Source organism: Mustelus asterias, chromosome 3 (assembly GCF_964213995.1).
Source record: "Mustelus asterias chromosome 3, sMusAst1.hap1.1, whole genome shotgun sequence".
NCBI classification, from domain to species: domain Eukaryota; kingdom Metazoa; phylum Chordata; class Chondrichthyes; order Carcharhiniformes; family Triakidae; genus Mustelus; species Mustelus asterias.
In genome coordinates this window covers 16378308-16398256 of record NC_135803.1, presented here as the reverse complement: position 1 = coordinate 16398256, position 19949 = coordinate 16378308, and the positions used below count along the sequence as shown (strand labels likewise).

At 43.8% G+C, this 19949-nt stretch overlaps 2 protein-coding genes across 5 annotated transcripts in view; one reads left to right on the top strand and one right to left on the bottom strand.

Moving 5' to 3' along the window:
* hps3 (HPS3 biogenesis of lysosomal organelles complex 2 subunit 1) overlaps positions 1–10163 on the top strand; it is a 48781-nt gene extending 38618 nt beyond the window's left edge. For all 4 annotated transcript variants that reach the window (XM_078205356.1, XM_078205341.1, XM_078205349.1 and 1 more), the window contains 5 exons: positions 31–234; positions 2609–2713; positions 4859–5065; positions 6473–6563; positions 8794–10163. In XM_078205356.1, coding sequence (XP_078061482.1) covers positions 31–234; positions 2609–2713; positions 4859–5065; positions 6473–6563; positions 8794–8921 — 735 coding nt within the window. In that variant the 3' untranslated portion in view covers positions 8922–10163. The remainder of the gene's footprint in view (positions 1–30; positions 235–2608; positions 2714–4858; positions 5066–6472; positions 6564–8793) is intronic.
* Positions 10164–14539: 4376 nt separating this feature from the next.
* The window catches only part of cp (ceruloplasmin), a 55603-nt gene continuing 50193 nt past the window's right edge, over positions 14540–19949 (bottom strand). The window contains exons 18-19 of the mRNA XM_078205372.1: positions 19784–19946; positions 14540–14795 (exon numbers count right to left, since the gene is read on the bottom strand). Coding sequence (XP_078061498.1) covers positions 14740–14795; positions 19784–19946 — 219 coding nt within the window. The 3' untranslated portion in view covers positions 14540–14739. The remainder of the gene's footprint in view (positions 14796–19783; positions 19947–19949) is intronic.

Below are 19949 nucleotides of genomic sequence, written 5' to 3'. Positions count from 1 at the left end.
CATTATGGCTGCTGTTGTTGTTGTTGGCAGGCTCTCTGTGCAGAAGGTGCTGATGAAGAAAGTGAAGAGGAGATTCCGCAGCTCCTGGTTGATTTCTGGGAAGCCATGTTGATAGCCTGCACTCAGGAAGTGATGGTGCAGGTGCTGCTAATGAAACTCGTGTCGGTATATATCCGGAGAACAGCCCGGAAGCAACAGCTGACTGGGAGACCACTCAAAACAGTCGAGGACCTGGTATGTCCCTGCTTCCATACCATTTCTGACAGTACAACATTGACTGCACTTCAAAAGTACTTTATCGGCTGTAAAATGCTTTACGTAATCGTGAAAGGCATCATATAAATGCAAGTTTTCTTTCTAGTGCATCTACTGTGGGACTGCTCATACTGTCAGAGAACACAGGGTACTTTGGTACTACCATGCCACCATTCTGTGGCTTGCAACTACAACACTGTGACCTGTTTACATTGAGAAATTCAATTATAATTATCATGATAATTCAGTGTCCAGCAACACTGAACATCAGGGCAGGAGATAATGGGACCACTGTGTGTTTTTTAAATTCATTCATGGGGCATGGGCATTGCTGGCTAGATCAGCATTTATTTCCCATCCCTAGTTGCCCTTGAGAAGGTGGCAGTGAGCTGTCTTCTTGAGTGATTGATACAACTGAGTGGCTTGCTCAGCCATTTCAGAGGACAGTTGAGAGTCAACCACATTGCTGTGGCTCTGGAGTCACACGTAGGCCAGACCGGGTAAGGACGGCAGATTTCCTCCCCTAAAGGACATTAGTGAACCAGATGGATTTTTCTGACAATCGACAATGGTTTCATGGTCATCCGTAGATTCTTAATTCCAGATTTTTTTTTTTATTGAATTCAGATTCCACCATCTGCCATGGAGAGATTCAAACCCGGATCCCCAGAACATTAGCTGAGTTTCTGGATTAATAGTCTGGCGATAATATCACGAGGCCATTGTCTCCCCCAATGTAAATCAGTTCTCATTCCCAATATAAATTCCTATTTCCACACTTAACAATGGATCACCCCATGTAAAGTTGTCATGCAGCAAAATCGCCCTACCACTCCCGCCGCCACTGGTGAGAAGAGGTGGCTACAGTGGCTTGTGCTACCAAATAAACCTGTTGGACTTTAACCTGGTGTTGTGAGACTTCTTACCGTGCTTAACCCAGTCCAACGCCGGCATCTCCACATCATGAGAAGATGTAATACCAGTGCGCTATGTTTGCACAGATCATTTTCCTTGTAAATAAATGTAGGTTACAAAGTGGACAATCAGACAAGTTTCAAGTGAAGAGAGGAGTATTACTGCCAAAAATTATTAAATCTGTGGGGATGGCAGTAGCATAGTGGAATTGTCACTGGGCTAGTAATCCAGAGACCAAGGGTAATGTTCTGGGAACCTGGGTTCAAATCCCACCAAGGCAGATGGTGAACTTAAATTCAATAAAATTCTGAAATTTCAGAAGGTCTAATGGTGACCATGAATCAATTGTCGTAAAAGCCCATCTGGTTTGCTAATGGCCTTCAGGGAAGGAAATCGGCCATCCTTACCTGGTCTGGCTTACAAGTCAAGCCACTCAGTTCAAGGGCAATTAGGGATGGGCAATAAATGCCTGGCCAGTGATGCCCAGGTCCCATAAATGAACAAAAAAAAAAGCAAATATTTGAAGAATGGGGTGTACTTCCAGGGTTAAAAATTAGAGGCAAGAACTTCTGTTACACTGATGATATGGTGGTACAATGGTTAGCACTGCTGCCTCACAGCGTCAGGAACCCGGGTTCGATTCCCGGCTTGGGTCACTGTCTGTGTGGAGTTTGCACGTTCTCCCCATGACTGGTGTTTCCTCCCACTGTTTGAAAGACGTGCTGATTAGGTGCATTGGCCATGCTAAATTGCCCATTGGTGTCAGGGGGATTAGCAGGGTAAGTTTTTGGGCTACAGGGATAGGGCCTGGGAGGGAATGTTGTTGGTGCAGCCTCGATGGGCCAAATGGCGGCCTCCTGCACTGTAGGCATTCTATGATCCTATGAACCTCAACAGAACACAGTATGACGCAACAAATGGACCGTGACATTGAGATTAGACATTACTAACATCAACTGATAAAAATTTAATATAGTCATCCATTTAACCTCCTCTGGCAACCCATGTTCACTCTATGGCCAACACCAGTAAAACACCAGCTCTTGGCTATTGCTCTTTGTGGGAGCTTGCTGTGCATAAATTGGCAGTCACTTTTCCTACATTACAGTGGCAATTATGCTTTTTAAAACATACTTTCTTGGTTGTAAAGACATCCTGGGATTGTGAAGATTTGTCTTTTTTTTCCACGTGGTATTCCTCTGAACACCATTCCAACAGAGGTGTTAACTCAATCGACAAAACAAAAATGTGTTAAAATCCCAGTGGGAGAAACGGGTGCCAGTTACCACAACAGCAATCTTTATTTATGATGTCCATGTCACAACTACTGACATAAAATATATCCACGTGTCAATGCAGGAAATAAAGATGAATCCCATCGCTTGTAATCGGACAGAAACGCACCAATTTAATCTGTATTCACATTTTCTTTAAACAGAGAAACTCGTGTGGTCAGTTTGGTGAAATTTTTTCCTGGATCCAAACTATCAATGCATCCAGTTCCCATCCAGAAGATATTTCAGAGGATCTTCAAAAGTTACAGGTTTGTGTTGGTTTTTTTGAGGGCCGTAACGTAAAGGTCATCGTGCAGAACACCAACCAAGGGTGGAAAGACTTGGAGAGAAGAGTGGGTAGATCACATTGAAAATGGGTGTGATCGCAAGCTTCCGTTTCAAAGCTGTGAAACGGCCGGAGGTTCGGTAGACCCGAGGACAGTGAAGCATTCCCTGTTTTCAGCTGCGTGGGGAAGAAGGTGGTTCAAGATGGTGACTCACCGCCATCTTCTCAAGGGCAATTTGAGATGGGCAAATTGTTGCTCGATACCCAGCCACGCAAAAGAAGGAGGAAACGGCAAAGAAAATGTTGTCCTAACTAGCAGCACCCACACCCCATCAAAGAATATTTATAAATGACAGCACTCTTATAGTTGAAGTCATGGGAGAGGGTTAGTGACTGTGCACCCACAGGATAGTGTGAATGGTGTTTTGCTTGACATGTTTAAGTTAATTAATTAGTGTCACAAGTCGGCTTACATTAACACTGCAATGAAGTTACTGTGAATCATAGAATCCCTACAGTGCAGAAGAAGGTCATCGGGCCCATCAAGTCTCCACCGACCACAATCCCACCCAGGTCCTATTCCCATAAACCCACACATTTATCCTGCTAATCCCCATGACACTCGGGCTAATTTAGCATGGCCAATTAACCTAATCCGCACATCTTTGGACTGTGAGAGGAAACTGGTGCTTTTAGAGGAAACCCACGCAGACATGGGAGAACATGCAAACTCCACACAGACAGTAACCCGAGGCCGGAATTGAACCCGGGCCCCTGCTAACCACTGTGCCACCGTGCTGCCTTGTGGGTAAGTGAGTACTATGAAGAACTTTGAGAAAATTCGGGGCGGCACAGTGGTTATCATTTAGTGCTGCCTCACAGCGCTAATGGACCTGGGTTCAATTCCAACCTCGGGTGACTGTGTGGAGTTTGTACATTCTCCCCGTGTCTGTGTGGGTTTCCTCGGGGTGCTCCAGTTTCTTCCCACAGTCCAAAGATGTGCAGGTTAGATGGATTAGTCATGCCCCTTAGTGTCAGGGGGAATAGCAGGGTAAATACATGAAGTTACGGGAATAGGGCCTGGGTGGGATTGTTGTTGGTGCAGGCTCTATGGGTCGAATGGCCTCCTTCTGCACTGTAGGGATTCAATGATTTTATAAATAGGCTAGATTCAGTATTATATATGGCAACAGTGGCTTGATGGGCTGAATAGCCTATTTTCACTTGACAATGTCTTGTACTATTATGGCACACCATGATGCACAATTAAGATGATTCTGAACCAAGTCATGAGAGATGAAGTCTGAATGGGTTCCCGTCAACATCTAGTGGAAAGTTAATGGATTTGACTTTGCTTTCAGTGGCAAAAGAATGGCTTGGCTTGGGGGAGGCAATGGCCAAGTGGTATTATCGCTAGACTATTCATTCAGAAAATGAGCTAAAGTTCTGGGGACCTGGGTTGGAATCCAGCCACAACAGGTGGTGGAATTTGAATTCAATAAAAAATATTTGGGATTAGGAATCTACTGACCACCATGAAACCATTGTCAATTGTTGGAAAAACCCATCTGGTAGACAAATGTCCTTTTTATGAAGGAAATCTGCCGTCCTTACCTGGTCTGGCCTATATGTGACTCTAGAGCCACAGCAATGTTGTTGACTCTCAACTGCCCTCAAGGGCAACTAGGGATGGGCAATAAATGCTGGCCAGCCAGCGATGCCCGTGTTCCACAAATGAATTTTTTTTTAAAGTGCCACTTGCCCATTCGGTAATGCCCATGCCCTGTTAAAGAACAAATTAACAAAAAACTACCTCACCATCAATCCTAGTAAAACTCTTGCTCTCCCTTATGCTGATACAGAGCAAACATCCTCATGCCTTAGTGCTTAAGAGGCACAGAGTTGACTGCACCCAGCTGTGTAGATCTGGCAGGACCATGGTGAGCACTGTTGGGCCGTGCTCTCCACAACCAAATACATTCACTACTCCAGGGACACCTGTTTCCTTAAAAACTTTCTCCCCTCCGCTCCCTTCAGCAATAAGTGTGAGGACCTGTTGAAGATCATTCGAGTGTACAGATAAATTGAGACTAAAATCTTCCTAACGTTTCTTTCGTTTTATCCGTAGTCCATTTTGTGTGGTTCTTCAATCGACGTGAAATCTGTCCTTCCTCTACTGCACCAACTCCCTGAAGATGAAGGGCCTGGTCTGAGTATCCATGTGCTGTGTTCCGTAAGGCTGGGTGAATGTGAGCGAGTAACTGACCAGCTCCTTGACCGATGTCCTGAGGCCGTTCTACCGTTTGCCAAGCGCGAGATGCAGCAGGAAAGACAGGTTAGCTTCAAATAATTCCTTTTGTCGTACTTCGGGGGAAGGAAATATATTGGATTGGAAACTGAAGACACCTTGGAATGTGACAACTTTGGTTCAAACAGTAGATATCTCATCAGGTCTGACGGCGGGTCATCCAGACTCGAAACGTTGCTCTCTCCACAGATGCTGTCAGACCTGCTGAGATTTTCCAGCATTTTCTGTTTTTGTTTCAGATTCCAGCATCCACAGTAAATTGCTTTTATATTGTTACAGTAGGTATTTCACTCTCTTGATTCGGAAGGTTGTTGGCCCAAGTTCCGCATTGGGTTTTGAGCATGTTCCCAAGGATATCCAACCCTTGAGCTCTGTGGTACCATCCTTCCGATGAGCTAGTGTCCGATCTTCCTGTTGGGATAGACTTTCAGAATTCCATGACACAATGTGAAGGTTAGGCTGATTGGCCATGATAAATTGCCCCGAGGTGTCAGGAGCTCGTAGTGTAAATACATGGGTTTAGGACCTGGGTGGCATTGTTGTCGATGCAGACTAGATAACCGAATGGCCTTCTGTAAGGTTTCTATTCTGTTCTATTCTATTCAAGAAACAGGAAGCTCTCCTGGGAGTTTGACCAGCATTCATCCCTCCAACAGTATCTCCAAAACCAAATTAACTGGTCACTGATCTCATGGCTGTCTGTGGAGCATTAGTGATGCAGGCCATAGCCAGTTATTGGCTGTCTTTGTGAGAACATTTATTTATTTGACCACTGTTATAACAATTGGACTTTAAACAATTTGATGTAAGAAAACGGTCCATTTCTCTTTTTAAAAAAAATAAAATTTTGGATTGTAATCCATTTGATGATATTCTCATGTCTCCTCTCCTCCTGTTGGGAGAGAACACTGGAGGCTTACACCTGAGGACCCTAACAAGGTTTATCTGCAATTAGAACCAGTTGCTAAGCATTGCACAGTAGTGGGACTGGTCAAGATGCATGTTCTTAGAATCTACAGTGCAGAAGGAGGCCATTTGGCCCATCGAGGCTGCACCGACAACAATCCCACCCAAGCCCTATCCCCATAACCCCATGCGTTTACCCTAGCTAATCGCCCTGGCACTAAGGGGCAACTTAGCATGGCCAATCCACCTAACCCACAATTCTTTGGACTTCTTCCCCTGATCTCCCCTCCAGTTGGAGCAATGGCTGACAGGCTCCATTCTGAGAGACTCCAGTCTGAGAGACGTCATCTACAGATTTGATCCGGCCCCGGTCCTGGGCGGCACGCGTCCTGCTACAGACTGAACTTCGTCCGAGTCCACGGAGTTAAAAAATTCCTCCTATAATCTCGGCTTCAATCTTGACCAGGGCCATGCCTGCAGGTGCGCCATCACTTTACTGATATAACAACGGTGTTTTGCTCCTTTCAGCCCCTGTGGTGGAAGAAACTTTTGCCTGAACTGTGTCAGAGGACAAAAGGAGCTGGAGGAGAAAACAGAGTACTGGTTTCTTCCCTGAAAGGTATTTTATTTGTGTTTCTCATCCATTTGCAGTAGCCTGCCTTACTGTAGCCATAACTGCATTTCAGAATCGCTTCATTGGCTCTAAAGTGCTTGGGGTTGTCCTGAGGTTGTGAAAGATGACATATAAATACCAGCTCCTTCTGGCTTTCTTTGTTACACAAACATGAGCCCAAGGGAGAGACTATAGTTTTCTAAAGTTCTGGTAATTTATATATTTTTTTCAAATATGTTAAATTTAATTCATTCTTTCCTTCTATTTTTCTCCCCATACCTCTTGAGGAGGTTGTACCACGTGCTTGGATATGGCAGGGGTGAAAGCCCCCCCCTTGTTGGTAAAACCCAATAACTTGTCATTATGTAGCATTATAACATAATACAACACATCAGGAGTTATTAGGGTAGGTAAGAGACAACCTACAAAGAGTGTCTTAAAGGAAGAGAGAGAGAGGTGTAAGGAAGGAATTGTAGAGATTAAAGCCATCAATAATGGAATGATAATAATCGGGGATGTATAAGAGGGCAGAATTGGAGGCTCTCTGTGATCTCAGAATATTGTAGAAGAGGTCACGGAGATTACAGAAAGGGTAAACAAAGGGAATTGAAAATCCCTTTGACCGATGTACGAGGAGAGATTGACGAGATTAGGATTGTTTTTGCTGGAGTTCAGACGAATGAGGGGGGATTTCATAGAGACTTATAAAATTCTAACAGGACTAGACAGGGTGGACGCAGAGAGGATGTTCCCAATGGTGGGGGAGTCTAGAACCAGGGGTCACAGTCTGAGGATTCGGGGTAGATGCCTTAGGACAGAGATGAGGAGACATTTCTTCACCCAAAGGGTGGTGAGCCTGTGGAATTCATTACCACAGGAAGTAGTTGTTCCCAAAACATTGAATGGCATTTAATGCTTGGTTTAATTGGTCAGAACATTGAATACAGGAGTTGGGACGTCTTGTTGAAGTTGTATAAGACATTGGTAAAGCCACTCTTGGAATACTGTGTACAGTTCTGGTCACCCTATTATAGAAAGGATATTATTAAACTAGAAAGAGTGCAGAAGAGATTTATTAGGATGCTACTGGGACTTGATGGTTTGAGTTATAAGGAGAGGCTGGATAGACTTTTTTCTCTGGAGCGTAGAAGACTGAGGGGTGATTTATAGAGGTCTATAAAATAATGAGGGGCATAGATCAGCTAGATAGTCAATATCTTTTCCCAAAGGTAGGGGAGTCTAAAACTAGAGGGCATAGGTTTAAGATGAGAGGGGAGAGATACAAAAGTGCCCAGAGGGACAATTATTCCACACGGAAGGTGGTGAGTGTCTGGAACAAGCTGCCAGAGGTAGTAGAGGCGGGTACCATTTTGTTTTTTAAAAAGCGTTTAGACAGTTACATGGATAAGATGGGTATCGAGGGCTATGGGCTAAATGCGGACAATTGGGACTAGCTTAGGGTTTTAAAAAAAAAGGGCGGCATGGACAAGTTGTGCTGAAGGCAAAAGAGAAAACGCTGGAAAATCTCAGCAGGTCCGGTAGCATCTGTAAGGAGAGAAAAGAGCTGGTGTTTCGAGTTGAAACATCAGCTCTTTTCTCCCTTTATAGAAGCTGCCAGACCTGCTGAGATTGTCCAGCGTTTTTGCTTTTGGTTTCAGACTCCAGCATCTGCAGTAATTTGCTTTTATTAAGTTGGGCCAAAGGGCCTGTTTCCATGCTGTAAACCTCTATGACTCTAAGGGGCGGCTAGATATGGCACTTGGGGGCGAATGGGATCGAAGGTTATGGGGAGAAAGCATGATCAGGCTATTGAGTTGGACGATCAGCCATGATCGTGATGAATGGCGGAGCAGGCTCGAAGGGCCAAATGGCCTCCTCCTGCTCCTATCTTCCATGTTTCTGTGTAAAACAAGGATGAAAATGTCAAATATGTTGTTTTACCTTTTTAAAAAAAAAAAGACAATAGTTAGCCAGTAAGTGCAAGGTCAGTTGTAGCAATCTGTTAACCAGGCATCAAACCCAGCACTCTTTCTGCTCTGTGTGGTTCTAGTTAATCACAGATACAGTCACTGTGGCAGTGGAGAAATGGCACACATAAAAACACCAGGAGTGAAATGTATGATAATATCACTAACCGTCTTCAGGCCTTGCCTTTGCTTTGCTGCAGTTGGTATCTGGTAATGTGAGAGGTTTCTTCATGTGTTTGTAGGTTCTGATTGCACTATTTCTCCCCCAGAAACCTTGGCGATGGTGGCCACCACACTGCAGCCTCTGGATTTTCTCAGCATCTTGCCAGACGATGGGGTTGCTTCATTTTTCCTCCCCCATCTCCTGGAATGCGGCAGGAAGAATTCAATAACCTGATGCGAGGAGGTGAGGAGCTGTGAGGCACGAGGGGACCAGGTGTTCCCACTTTTCCAGGAGCCCCAAAGAACAACATGATTCAGCTTTCATTCTGGTGCAGTCTGGGACAACTTGCTGTGTGTCTGCCTGGATTCTGGCACCGAATAGAACGACAAAGATCTATCCAACTTTCACCTACACTGGCAAATAGAAATCCTACTGGAAATCTGACCCATTTAGGAGTTGCAGTTCCTCTGCCCAAGAACACAGGAGTGGAAATCCGTGACAAATGACAAAGTTTACTCAAAGTTGATTAATGCGCTGTTACCTCACTCCTGACTACTATTTCTATTCCAGCATCAATAAATGCTCAGGAACTGCATCCAAAGCATCTAGTACAGGCAGATTAAGATTCATATCAGAACTACACTGGAATTATTTATCTTTTGATCATTGAAACACAGTCTCAGAATGTTTAGCATGTCTATTTTAACTTGAAAGTGTTTTTTTGGTCTAAGTAGCTGCTTCTTCCACTTTCCCCTCTTACAGAAGACCCCCATTCTAAATACCCTAACTAAATGGAGAAGTTCGATGCATGACCCCGACCGAGTCTACTCTGCTCCAACGACATGGCTGAGACTGGAGAGCTGCTATAATACCATTCTGTTGTACAGTGTGTGCTGTGTAACACTGTTCTGTACAGTGTGTGCTGTATAACACCATTCTGCTGTATAATGTGTGCTGTACTGGGCTAGAACGCATCACATTGCATTCCAATCTCTCTCCAGCTCCCACACCCCATCCCACACCCTTTTGTTAAAAAGAAAAATCATTTGTATTCTGGTGACATCTCGATTAACTGTACCAATTAATCTCCTCTTGAGCTTTATAAATTTGCACCAGTGCTTTTAACCAATTATTTATTTAACTTGTTGATATTGCACTTAATGTTTACATAGTTCCCAAAGGGAAAAGTCTGGTCCGTACCTCTTAGCCAGACAGCTGAGACCTCCCTTTAGATTCTGAATGTGCTAATTGCTTTCTAGAAGTTCTACTCTTCTGACCATGCAAACATTGCTCATCCAATCTAGGTGGATTAATTAGTTCACAAACATTTTGCTGGATCGACTGGTGCTTTTTCCTCTGGTTGTGATGAAAGAAGTTTGCAATTAAATTCAACAATAATTCTGGTCATTCAAGTTACTGACTTTCAATTGCTGTGATATTTAATTAAATTTGGAAACTGAAGTTACCTGTAACCACAACTGCAGTGCATGTCTTTTATGCTCACTATAAAATGCGTCAGCGGCCATCTGGTAGATTTTTCTAAGTGGAAACTGTGGGAGGATCTATTTTGTTTTTGGTCAGATGAAGTTCCTGTATTAGAGTAAAGGTATTTGATTTGATTTATTATTGTCACATGTATTAGTATACAGTGAAAAGTATTGTTTCTTGTGCGCTATACAGACAAAGCATACCGTTCATAGAGAAGGAAACAAGAGAGTGCAGAATGTAGTGTTAAAGTCATAGCTAGGGTGTAGAGAAAGATCAACTTAATGTGAGGTAGGTCCATTCAAAAGTCTGACAGCAGCAGGGAAGAAGCTGTTCTTGAGTCGTTTAGTATGTGACCTCAGACTTTTGTATCTTTTTTCCGAAGGAAGAAGGTGGAAGAGAGAATGTCCAGGGTGCGTGGGGTCCTTAATTATGCTGGCTGCTTTTCCGAGGCAGTGAGAAGTAGACAGAGTCGATGGATGGGAGGCTGGTTTGCGTGATGGATTGGGCTATATTCACGGTCTTTTATAGTTTCTTGCGGTCTTGGGCAGAGCAGGCGCCATACCAAGCTGTGATACAACCAGAAAGAATGCTTTCTGTGGTGCATCTGTAAAAGTTGGTGAGAGTCGTAGCTGACATGCCAAAAGATACAACAGGTACAATAAGGAAGGCAAATGGAATCTTGGCAGTTACTGCTAAAGGAATAGAATGTAAAAGTAGTGAAGTGTTGCTGCTACTATACAAAACATTAGTGAGACCGCACTTAGAATATTATGTTCAGTTTTGGTCTCCTTACTTGAGGGATGTAGTTGCATTGGAGACAGTCCAGAGGAGGTTCACTAGATTGATTCCAGAGATGAGGGGTTCATCTTACAAAGGACGAATGAGCAATTTAGGCCTTTACTCCCTGGAGTTTAGAAGAATGAGAAGAGGTCTAATTGAGGTAGATAAGATTATAAGGGGGATTGACAAAGTAGACGTGGGGAGACAAAGTAGATGTGGAGAGGATGTTTCCTGTTGTAGGACAAATTAGAACAAGAGGTCATAGTTTTAGGATAAGGGGATGGCAGATTTAAAACAGAGATGAGGAGAAATTATTTCTTTCAAAGCGTCATGAGTTTGTTCAATTCACTACCCCAGAGTGTAGTGGATGCCAGGACTTTGAATAAGTTGAAGGAAGAGGTGGACAGGTTTTTAATTGGTGAGGGTTTGAAGGGCTGTGGTGAATGGGCAGGTAAGTGGAGTTGAAGCCGAGATGGATCAGCCAAGATCGTATTGAATAGTGGAGCAGGCCCAAGGGGCTGAATTGCCTGCTCTTGCTCGTAGTTCTTATGGAGTGTAGTTGGGTATTTGAAACCAATGCAGAGAATTCACGATCAAGTACAATTGAACAGGGATCTGAAATCAGTCAGTGACACAAGGGTAAGGAATCGGCTGCTACTTTAAACAGCAGGCTTCCTTTTAACCTTGGCAATCAACGCAAAAGTAACCCGGTGGTGGGCTCCTGTTTGGTAATGCCGGTTTTGTAAGGCCATTGAAGAAGCAATCTCCACCTCGCACTTCTCTTGTCCGTCGTGTAATCCAGTTTTCTGCTGCACTGCAGCGCAAGAGAAAGCTGTTTGCAAATCAAGCTGCCTAACATGGTGGTGTAAAGTTGTTCAGCCTCAACCCTGGTTATTTTATATCGAAACGTTTACTGGCTGGATCAACTTGCTACAGGAAATGGGGATGTTTTGCTGCAATCATACAAGGCATTGGTGAGGGTACAGGGCATTGGTGAGGCCACATCTGGAGTATTGTGTGCAGTTTAGGTGTCCTTATCTGAGGAAGGATGTCCTTGCTATAGAGGGAGTGCAGTGAAGGTTTACCAGGCTGATTCCTGGGATGGCAGGTCTGTCATGTGAGGAGAGACTAAGTCTGTTAGGATTATATTCACTGGAGTTTAGAAGAGTGAGAGGGGATCTCATAGAAACTTATAAAATTCTGACAGAGTTAGACAGGGTAGATTCAGAAGGAATATTCCTAATGGTGGGGGAGCCCAGAACTAGGGGTCATAGTTTGAGGATAAGGGGTAAACCTTTTAGAATTAAGGTGAGGAGAAATTTCTTCACCCAGAGAGTGGCAAATGTGTGGAATTCACTACCGTAGAATGTAGTTGAGGCCAAAACGTTGTGTGATTTCACGAAGAAATTAAATATAGCTCCTGGGGCTAAAGGGATGAAGGAATATGTTTGGGGGAGGGGGAGGCGGATCAGGATATTGAATTTGATGATCAGCCACAATTGAATGGCGGAACAGGCTCGAAGGGCCGAATGGCCTACTCCTGCTTCTAGTTTCTATATTTCTATGTATATGTTTTTATGAACCTCTTAAAATGGAACGACTAGGGGTGGCTGTCATTGATGCAACTGTTTCATAAACTCTCGGCTGGTGACATTTCTCTGGGTGACCAGCATGACTTGCCTTCCAAACCATTTCTTTTCTCTCTGGCAAATTTCCTGAGGGAAGATAGAGGAGTAGCAGTCCGTATTCAATATTCTTCTGTAATAGGAGCTATTTCACAGCAACCAGCTGACTTATCCTTCTCTCCAGTGTGGAAGCACCTCAATCCTTTACTACCTACCTCCTGTCCCTCTTCCCTCACACACGCGTAACACCTCTCACGACGTTAAGGGATAGTTGGTGTGTGCAATCATTGTGCAATAAGGCAGTGCCCGTTTCAAAAATGTCATTTTGGGTGGTACGATGGTTAGCACTGCTGCCTCACAGCATCAGTGACCCAGGTTCAAATACGGCCTTGGGTGACTCTGGAGTTTGCACGTTCTCCCCATGTCTGCGTCGGTTTCCTCCCGGGTGCTCCGGTTTCCCCCCTCAGTCCAAAGATGTGCGGGTTAGGTGGATTGGCCATGCTAAATTGCCCCTTAGTGCCAGGGGGACTAGCTAGGGTAAATACATGGGGATAGGGGCTGGGTGAGATTGTGGTCAATGCAGACCCAATGGGCCGAATGGCCCCTTTCTGAACTATATGATTCTATGAATCTACACATTTTTAATGTTTCCTCGATCCCTGTCTGGCCATTCTGTTTCTTTGATCTGCAGTTGCGAGGGTTCAAGCGGGCCTGGTACAAGCTCTAACATTAACACTCTTCCTCCAACAGTGACTGCATTTCAAAAAGCACTTCACTAGCTAAAAGTCATGGTAAATGCAGGTTTGTTCTTTCTTTGCTTCTTATTTGTTGACTTTCCCCATCTGGTCAAATACTGTAGAGGAGTTTCAAAAAGAAATTGTGTGGCACCGTGGTTAGCACTGCTGTCTCACAGTGGTAGGGACCTGGGTTCAAATCCAACCTTGCTCACTGTCTGTGTGGAGTTTGCACATTCTCCCTGTGTCTACATGGGGGTGCTCCGGTTTCCTCCCATAGTCCAAAGATGTGCGGGTTAGGTTGATTGGCCATGCTAAATTGCCCCTTAGTGTTAGGGAGATTAACAGGTTATGGGAATATGTATGTAAATACAGAGGTTATGGGAATAGGGCCTGCATGGGACTGTGGTCGGTGCAGACTCAATGGGCCGAATGACCATCTTCTGCACTGTAGAGATTCTAAGTGCCATAACTGCTAACAACAGAATCTACGTTATATGGTCTGCCCTCTCTTACAAATTCACAAAGGGTTACCTGATGAGCTGTGTGCTTTGTTTTCTGTTATCCCTCTCTGCACAGTGAAAATTTGCAAATCATTTTCTCAGTGTTCTCCATTGGGCTATCTTCCCTCCTTCCTTCCAAAGTCCAAAGATATGCAGGTTTGGTGGATTGGCCATGCTAAAAATTGCCTCTTAGTGTCAGGGGCACTAGTCTGGTAAATACATGGGGTTGCTACGGGATCGGACTTGGGTGAAATTTTTGTCAGTGCAGGTTCGATGGACCAAATGATCTCCTTCTGTACTGTAGGGATTCTATGATGATTCCTGCAACCTTCACCCAGAGGGAGGCGAATGTGTGAAATTCACCACCACAGAATGTAGTTGAGGCCAAAACATTGTCTGGTTTCAAGAAGAAATTAGGTATAGCTCTTGGGGCTAAAGGGATCGAGGGGGAAGGGGGGGATCAGGATATTGAATTTGATGATCAGCCATGATCAAAATGAATGGCGGAGCAGACTTGAAGGGTCGAATGGCCTACTCCTGCTTTTAGTTTCTATGTTTCTATGTAACCTCTCCAGTTGAATGCAGTGATGTAGTTCCACGGTTGGCAATAACTACTTGTGGTATTTCACACAGCTGCTCATTCTTCATATATGGGGCAGGGAAGTGAACGTGTGACGTTGCTGTGTTCTAAAAACCAAATGTGGAACAATGAACAGAAAACATTATTGCAAATGAGGTTTATTGAGTTTTTTTTTTATTAGTCACAATCGAGAAAAGAGCCATCCATACATGTCATTTTAATTACTACAATTAAGCAATTCGTCACAAGACTCTCTGCTCCAGTTGAAGGCATCTGAAGCAGGAATTATTCGGAGTTACAGTGCAAAAGACGTTTGTATAATCTTTCTTCCGTCGGTGGCAATTAGCTGGAACCTCCACGGAAAAACTTTTTGACGCTCCCAAAAATACTGGTTTCTTCTGGATTGGGGAGGAATGGAAGAGAAAGATTAGAATTGAGAGAAAGCTTCCACTCAGCCTTCATGAAAATTCACATAATGTACAATGATTAATACACCTCCTGCAGAGTTGCTCATTGATAGGCTAAAGCCTGCAATATGGTTTGATTTACGTGGCCTGTCACTTTTAAGGCTAAAGCTCGAATACTCCCCATCTAAATCTAAGTAATTGCAGAGAATTAAAGAGAGATGAACTGTAAATTCAGCATCGAGCTCATGCGGTCCTGACTTTTTAAATATTGCTTTGCACACGGAATGAACTGAAGTTGAGTACAACAGAAGCACACCAGCATAGGTTTCCTCCCACAGTTCAAAGATGTGCAAGCTAGGTGGATTGGCCGTGCTAAATGCATGGGGTTATGGAGAGAGGGCGGAGGAGAGGGCTTGGGTGCGATACTGTTTGGGAGAGTCTAGTGCAGATTCGATGGGCTGAATGGCTTCTTTCTGCACTGTAGGGATTCCATGGTTCTGCAAATACAGGAAAAAGATACAAAAGTCTGAGGTCACGTACCGACCGACTCAAAAACAGCTTCTTCCCTACTGCCATCGGACTTTTGAATGGACCTACCTCACACTAAGTTGATCATTCTCTACACCCTAGCTATGACTGTAACATTCTGCACTCTCTCTTTCTCTATGAACGGTATGCTTTGTATGGCGCACAAGAAACAATACTTTTCACTGTATGCTAATACATGTGACAATAACAAATCAAATCAAATACATAGAGCTTTAAAACTCAATGAAAAAATGAGTACCCCATGACTTCTCCTTGTTTATAAATATGTCTATCAAATAATGAGAAAGCCATTTCAACCCAAACCATTATTTTCCTGAAGAATTAGCCTTGAAAGAGGCTTGAATTAGTCCTTTTCCACTCTGAAGCAAAATCCTGACACAGCACTGTTGTTAAGCAATTAGGTTTATGCATTTCTTTCTTGATCTATAACCACTTCATGATGTCATCAGCTCAGTAATCATGTTAATTTAATCATTGCTAACGATACTTGTTCTTTTAGCCTTCAATCCCGTTTCTAATCAGAGGTTCATTCAATTTTTGTTTAAAAGCCAGTAATCAACTCAGCGCTATATCAGGGTTCCTTATCTCTGGATTCATTATTCTGTCAGTAAACAGATTTTGAATCCTGCTTAAAGCTTCTTAATTGTCTACTCCTGTGGTTCAGTGTTCTGTCTCTGTTTTAACCAAATCTCATAACACTTTTATATCTTGTATGTGTCCCCTCACTCAAAGAACAAAGAAAATTACAGCACAAGAACAGACTCTTCAGCCCTCCAACTTTTTAATGACGGCAAGATACTGTTTATGCAGTGAACCTCTTTTCACGTTGGCACAATGGTTAGCACTGCAGCCTCACAGTGTTAGGGACCCAGGTTCGAATCTGTCCTTGGGTCACTGTCTGTGTGGAGTTTGCACGTTCTCCCCGTGTCTGCGTGGGTTCCCTCCCACGATCCAAAGATATGCAGGTTAGGTTGATTGCCCATGCTAAATTGCTCCTTAGTGTCCCAAGGTTTAAGTTTAAAGTTTATTTATTAGTGTCACAAGTAGGCTTACATTAACACTGCAATGAAGTTACTGTGAAACTCTCCTAGTCACCACACTCCAATGCCTGTTCGGGTACACTGGGGGTGACTTTAGCATGGCCATTGCACCTAATCTCTCGGACTGTGGGAGGAAACTGGAGCACCCAGAGGAAATCCACGCAGAGACGGGGAGAACATGCAGACTCTGCACAGACAGTGACCCAAGCTGGGAATCGAACAAGGTGTGCAGGTTATGGGGATTAGTGGGGTAAATACCTAGGGTTATGGGAATAAGGCCTGGGTAAGATACTCTGTCGGAGGGTCAGTGCAGCCTCGAGGGGTGAATGGTCTCCTTCTGCACTGTAGGGAGTCTATGACTCTATTCTAAGATAACTTTGAGTCCTACATCCCAGAGCCACCTTGATAAACCTGCACATTTCTCCAGTGCATCAATTCCTTTTCAAAGGTAAAGTGACTGAGACTGGACTGAATATTCCAGATGTGATGGTATGAATTCTTTGCAAACTGTTGCAATCACTCGCTTTGAGTTCTAGCCAAATGTCATTGAGAAGTAATCTTGTATTTGTCTGATCTTTTTGATAGCACCTTAGTTGACTTGGTATTTTCAACCAATGGTGAGCAGTCACGTCCATCAGTGTTTGATTCTATTTGACTAATGGTCACCTTTTGTGTTTATATTTCATGATTCCCTTTCCAAAGTTCTGTTACGCAAATTTACCTAGATTGCAATCCATTGCTAGTGTTTATTTTATCCCGCTTATTGTTCTTTCTTTTGAAAGCTGTCGTATTTTCCCAGGCTTGTCAGCTGATCAGAGTTTGGTGCTGTCAACAAATATCAAAGCTAAGTACAGGCAGTCCTCGGACTTGCGACACTATCGGTTCCTGGAAACCACATCCAAAGTCAAAACGTCTTAAGTGGGAACCAATTTTCCCATAAGAACAAGGGACTGGCCCTTGAACCAAGGACCGATAGCCTATTTTCACCAAAATAACCCAGAATTTTGTACCCAAATCAATTATTGAAAAATAATATAGCAATAAATTAATATTACAAAGTATAAATTTCAAAGAAATGTTTGGAAGCACAAGGATCCCACCAAGTGAAAAATGCATCGGAACAGCAACTGAGTATCTTGGGTCAGGGAGTTGGGTGGGACAGAATGTCAATGCGCACTTAAGAATGTTTTAACTTGTTCACTGCACAGCACTGCTGCTTCACAGCGCCAGGGACCCAGGTTCGATTCTGGCTTGGGTCACTGTCTGCGTGTTCTCCCCGTGTCTGTGTGGGTTTCCACCGGGTGTTCCTGTTTCCTCCCACAGTCTGAAAGACGTGCCGGTTAGGCGCATTGGCCATGCTAATTTCTCCCTCAGTGTACCCGAACAAGCGCCGGAGTGTAGTGACTAGGAGATTTTAACAGCAACCTCACTGCAGTGTTACTGTAAGACTACTTTTGACACCAATAAATAAATGAATAATGGCATCGTAAAGATGAAACCGATGTGACAAATTTGAAATAGGTGTCAATTTATAAATATTGTAAATGTCATTCATCGTAACTCGAGTATCGTAAAGTTGAGGACTGCCTGTATGGTCCCATTTTTTTCTGGACGATGCTTTAGGTAACAAGGCTGCCGTTTATTACCATGCCTAATTTCCCTGACCAAATCCTGACGGTCACACCTCAGCAGAGACAAATAGTGGTTTGACACAGTTGAATGGCTTGGAAGGCTGTTTCAGAAGACCACCAAGAATGCTGGTGTGGGACTGGAGTCACGTGAAGGCCCGAGCTGGTAAGGACGCAGATTTCCTTCCCTAAGTTAGTTTCCCTGGTTAGGTGCATTGGCCATGCAAAGTTCTCCCTCAGTGTACCCAAACAGGCGCCGGAGTGTGGCAACTAGGGGATTTTCACAGTAACATCATTGCAGTGTTAGTGCAAGCCTGCTTGTGACACTAATAAATAAACTTTAACTTTAAAGAACATGACTGCAAAATTCCAACAGCTTCATGGTCCCTTTTTCACTATTATTGGTGCCATCATTTCAAATGCCCAAATTACCATGGCAAAATTTGAGTTTCAGTTCTCCAGGTTACTGGTCCAGGCCACTGGATTATCTTAACTACTACACTTCTGTACTCAACTCATGTAGTTCATGAATACTATTACAATGTGGAAAAATAAACAAACGTTGTGGGTAATATACTGCCTTTTCTATGCAGTTTTGTGGAAACCCAACACAGTCTACAGATGTGAAGGAGAGCAAAGAATTTCAATTTTATTACAGAATATAACTAAGACTTAAATACAAATTATTCTGAGGTATCTGGTTGATATATATTCAGCCTTGGTTGATATGGTACCACTGGCATATGGAGTACTAACTCGTTGCCAATAATTCTGAGCAAGCATGTTGAACTGTGACCTTTTCATCGTATGTCATTAAACTGCCTCTGGATCCACATAACAGATGAACACATCTCCAGAGAATCTTTGTCAACCAAGGATCGTTTTATAAAGCAACCAACAAGTACCAAAAGGGATGCACCAGTTGATAAAGGGTTTGCTGTTACAGTTATTCCATGATAACTGTAGGGTGGCACAGTGGTTAGCACTGTTGCCACACAGCGCCAGGGACCCAGGTTTGATTCTGGCCTTGGGTCACTGTGAAAAGTTTGCATGTTCTCCCTGTGTCTGGGTGGGTTTCCGTCTGGGTGGGTTTCCTCCCACAGTCCAAACATGTACAGGTCAGGTTGATTGGTCATACTAAAATGCCCCGTAGTATCCAAAGATATGTTGGTTAGGGGATTAGCCATGGTATATGTGCGGGGTTGAGTTATAGAGGTTTACAGCAATGAAACAGGCCCTTTGGTCCAACTTGCCCATGCCGCCCTTTTTTTTTAAACCCCTAAGCTAGTCCCAATTGCCCACATTTGGTCCATATCCCTTGATACCCATCTTACCCATGTAACTGTCTCAACGCTTTCTAAAAGACAAAATTGTGCCCGCCTCTACTACTACCTCTGGCAGCTTGTTCCAGACACTCACCACCCTCTGTATGAAAAAATTGCCCCTCTGGATCTTTTTGTATCTCTCCCCTCTCACCTTAAACCTATGCCCTCTAGTTTTAGACTCCCCTACCTTTGGGAAAAAAATATTGACTATGGTTGGGTGGGGTCCTGGGTAAGATGCCGAGTCAGTGCAGATTTGATGGGCTGAATGGCCTCCATCTGCACCATTGGGGTTCTGTGGTGTCCCTTAACTGTGTATTGCCAGTGTGTGCTAAATACCTCCAAGGGACAGTGCTGGATTTGTATCGTAGCATTTGTAATGTCATCAAAATCACTTTGATGCTTCACACTGTGGCCTCGCAGCCAAGTTTGTATGTTACCCGGTTTCTCGTGGACTGTGTACGTTGTCTCCATGCCAGCGTGGATATGATCTGTTACGTGACAGTGAAGGAGCCAGATACCAGGATGCATCGCAGTCATTTCCACAGTTTGGAAGGTTCCCGGGAAGAGATCGTACACATCTCCACGGTAACGTCCAGCCATCTA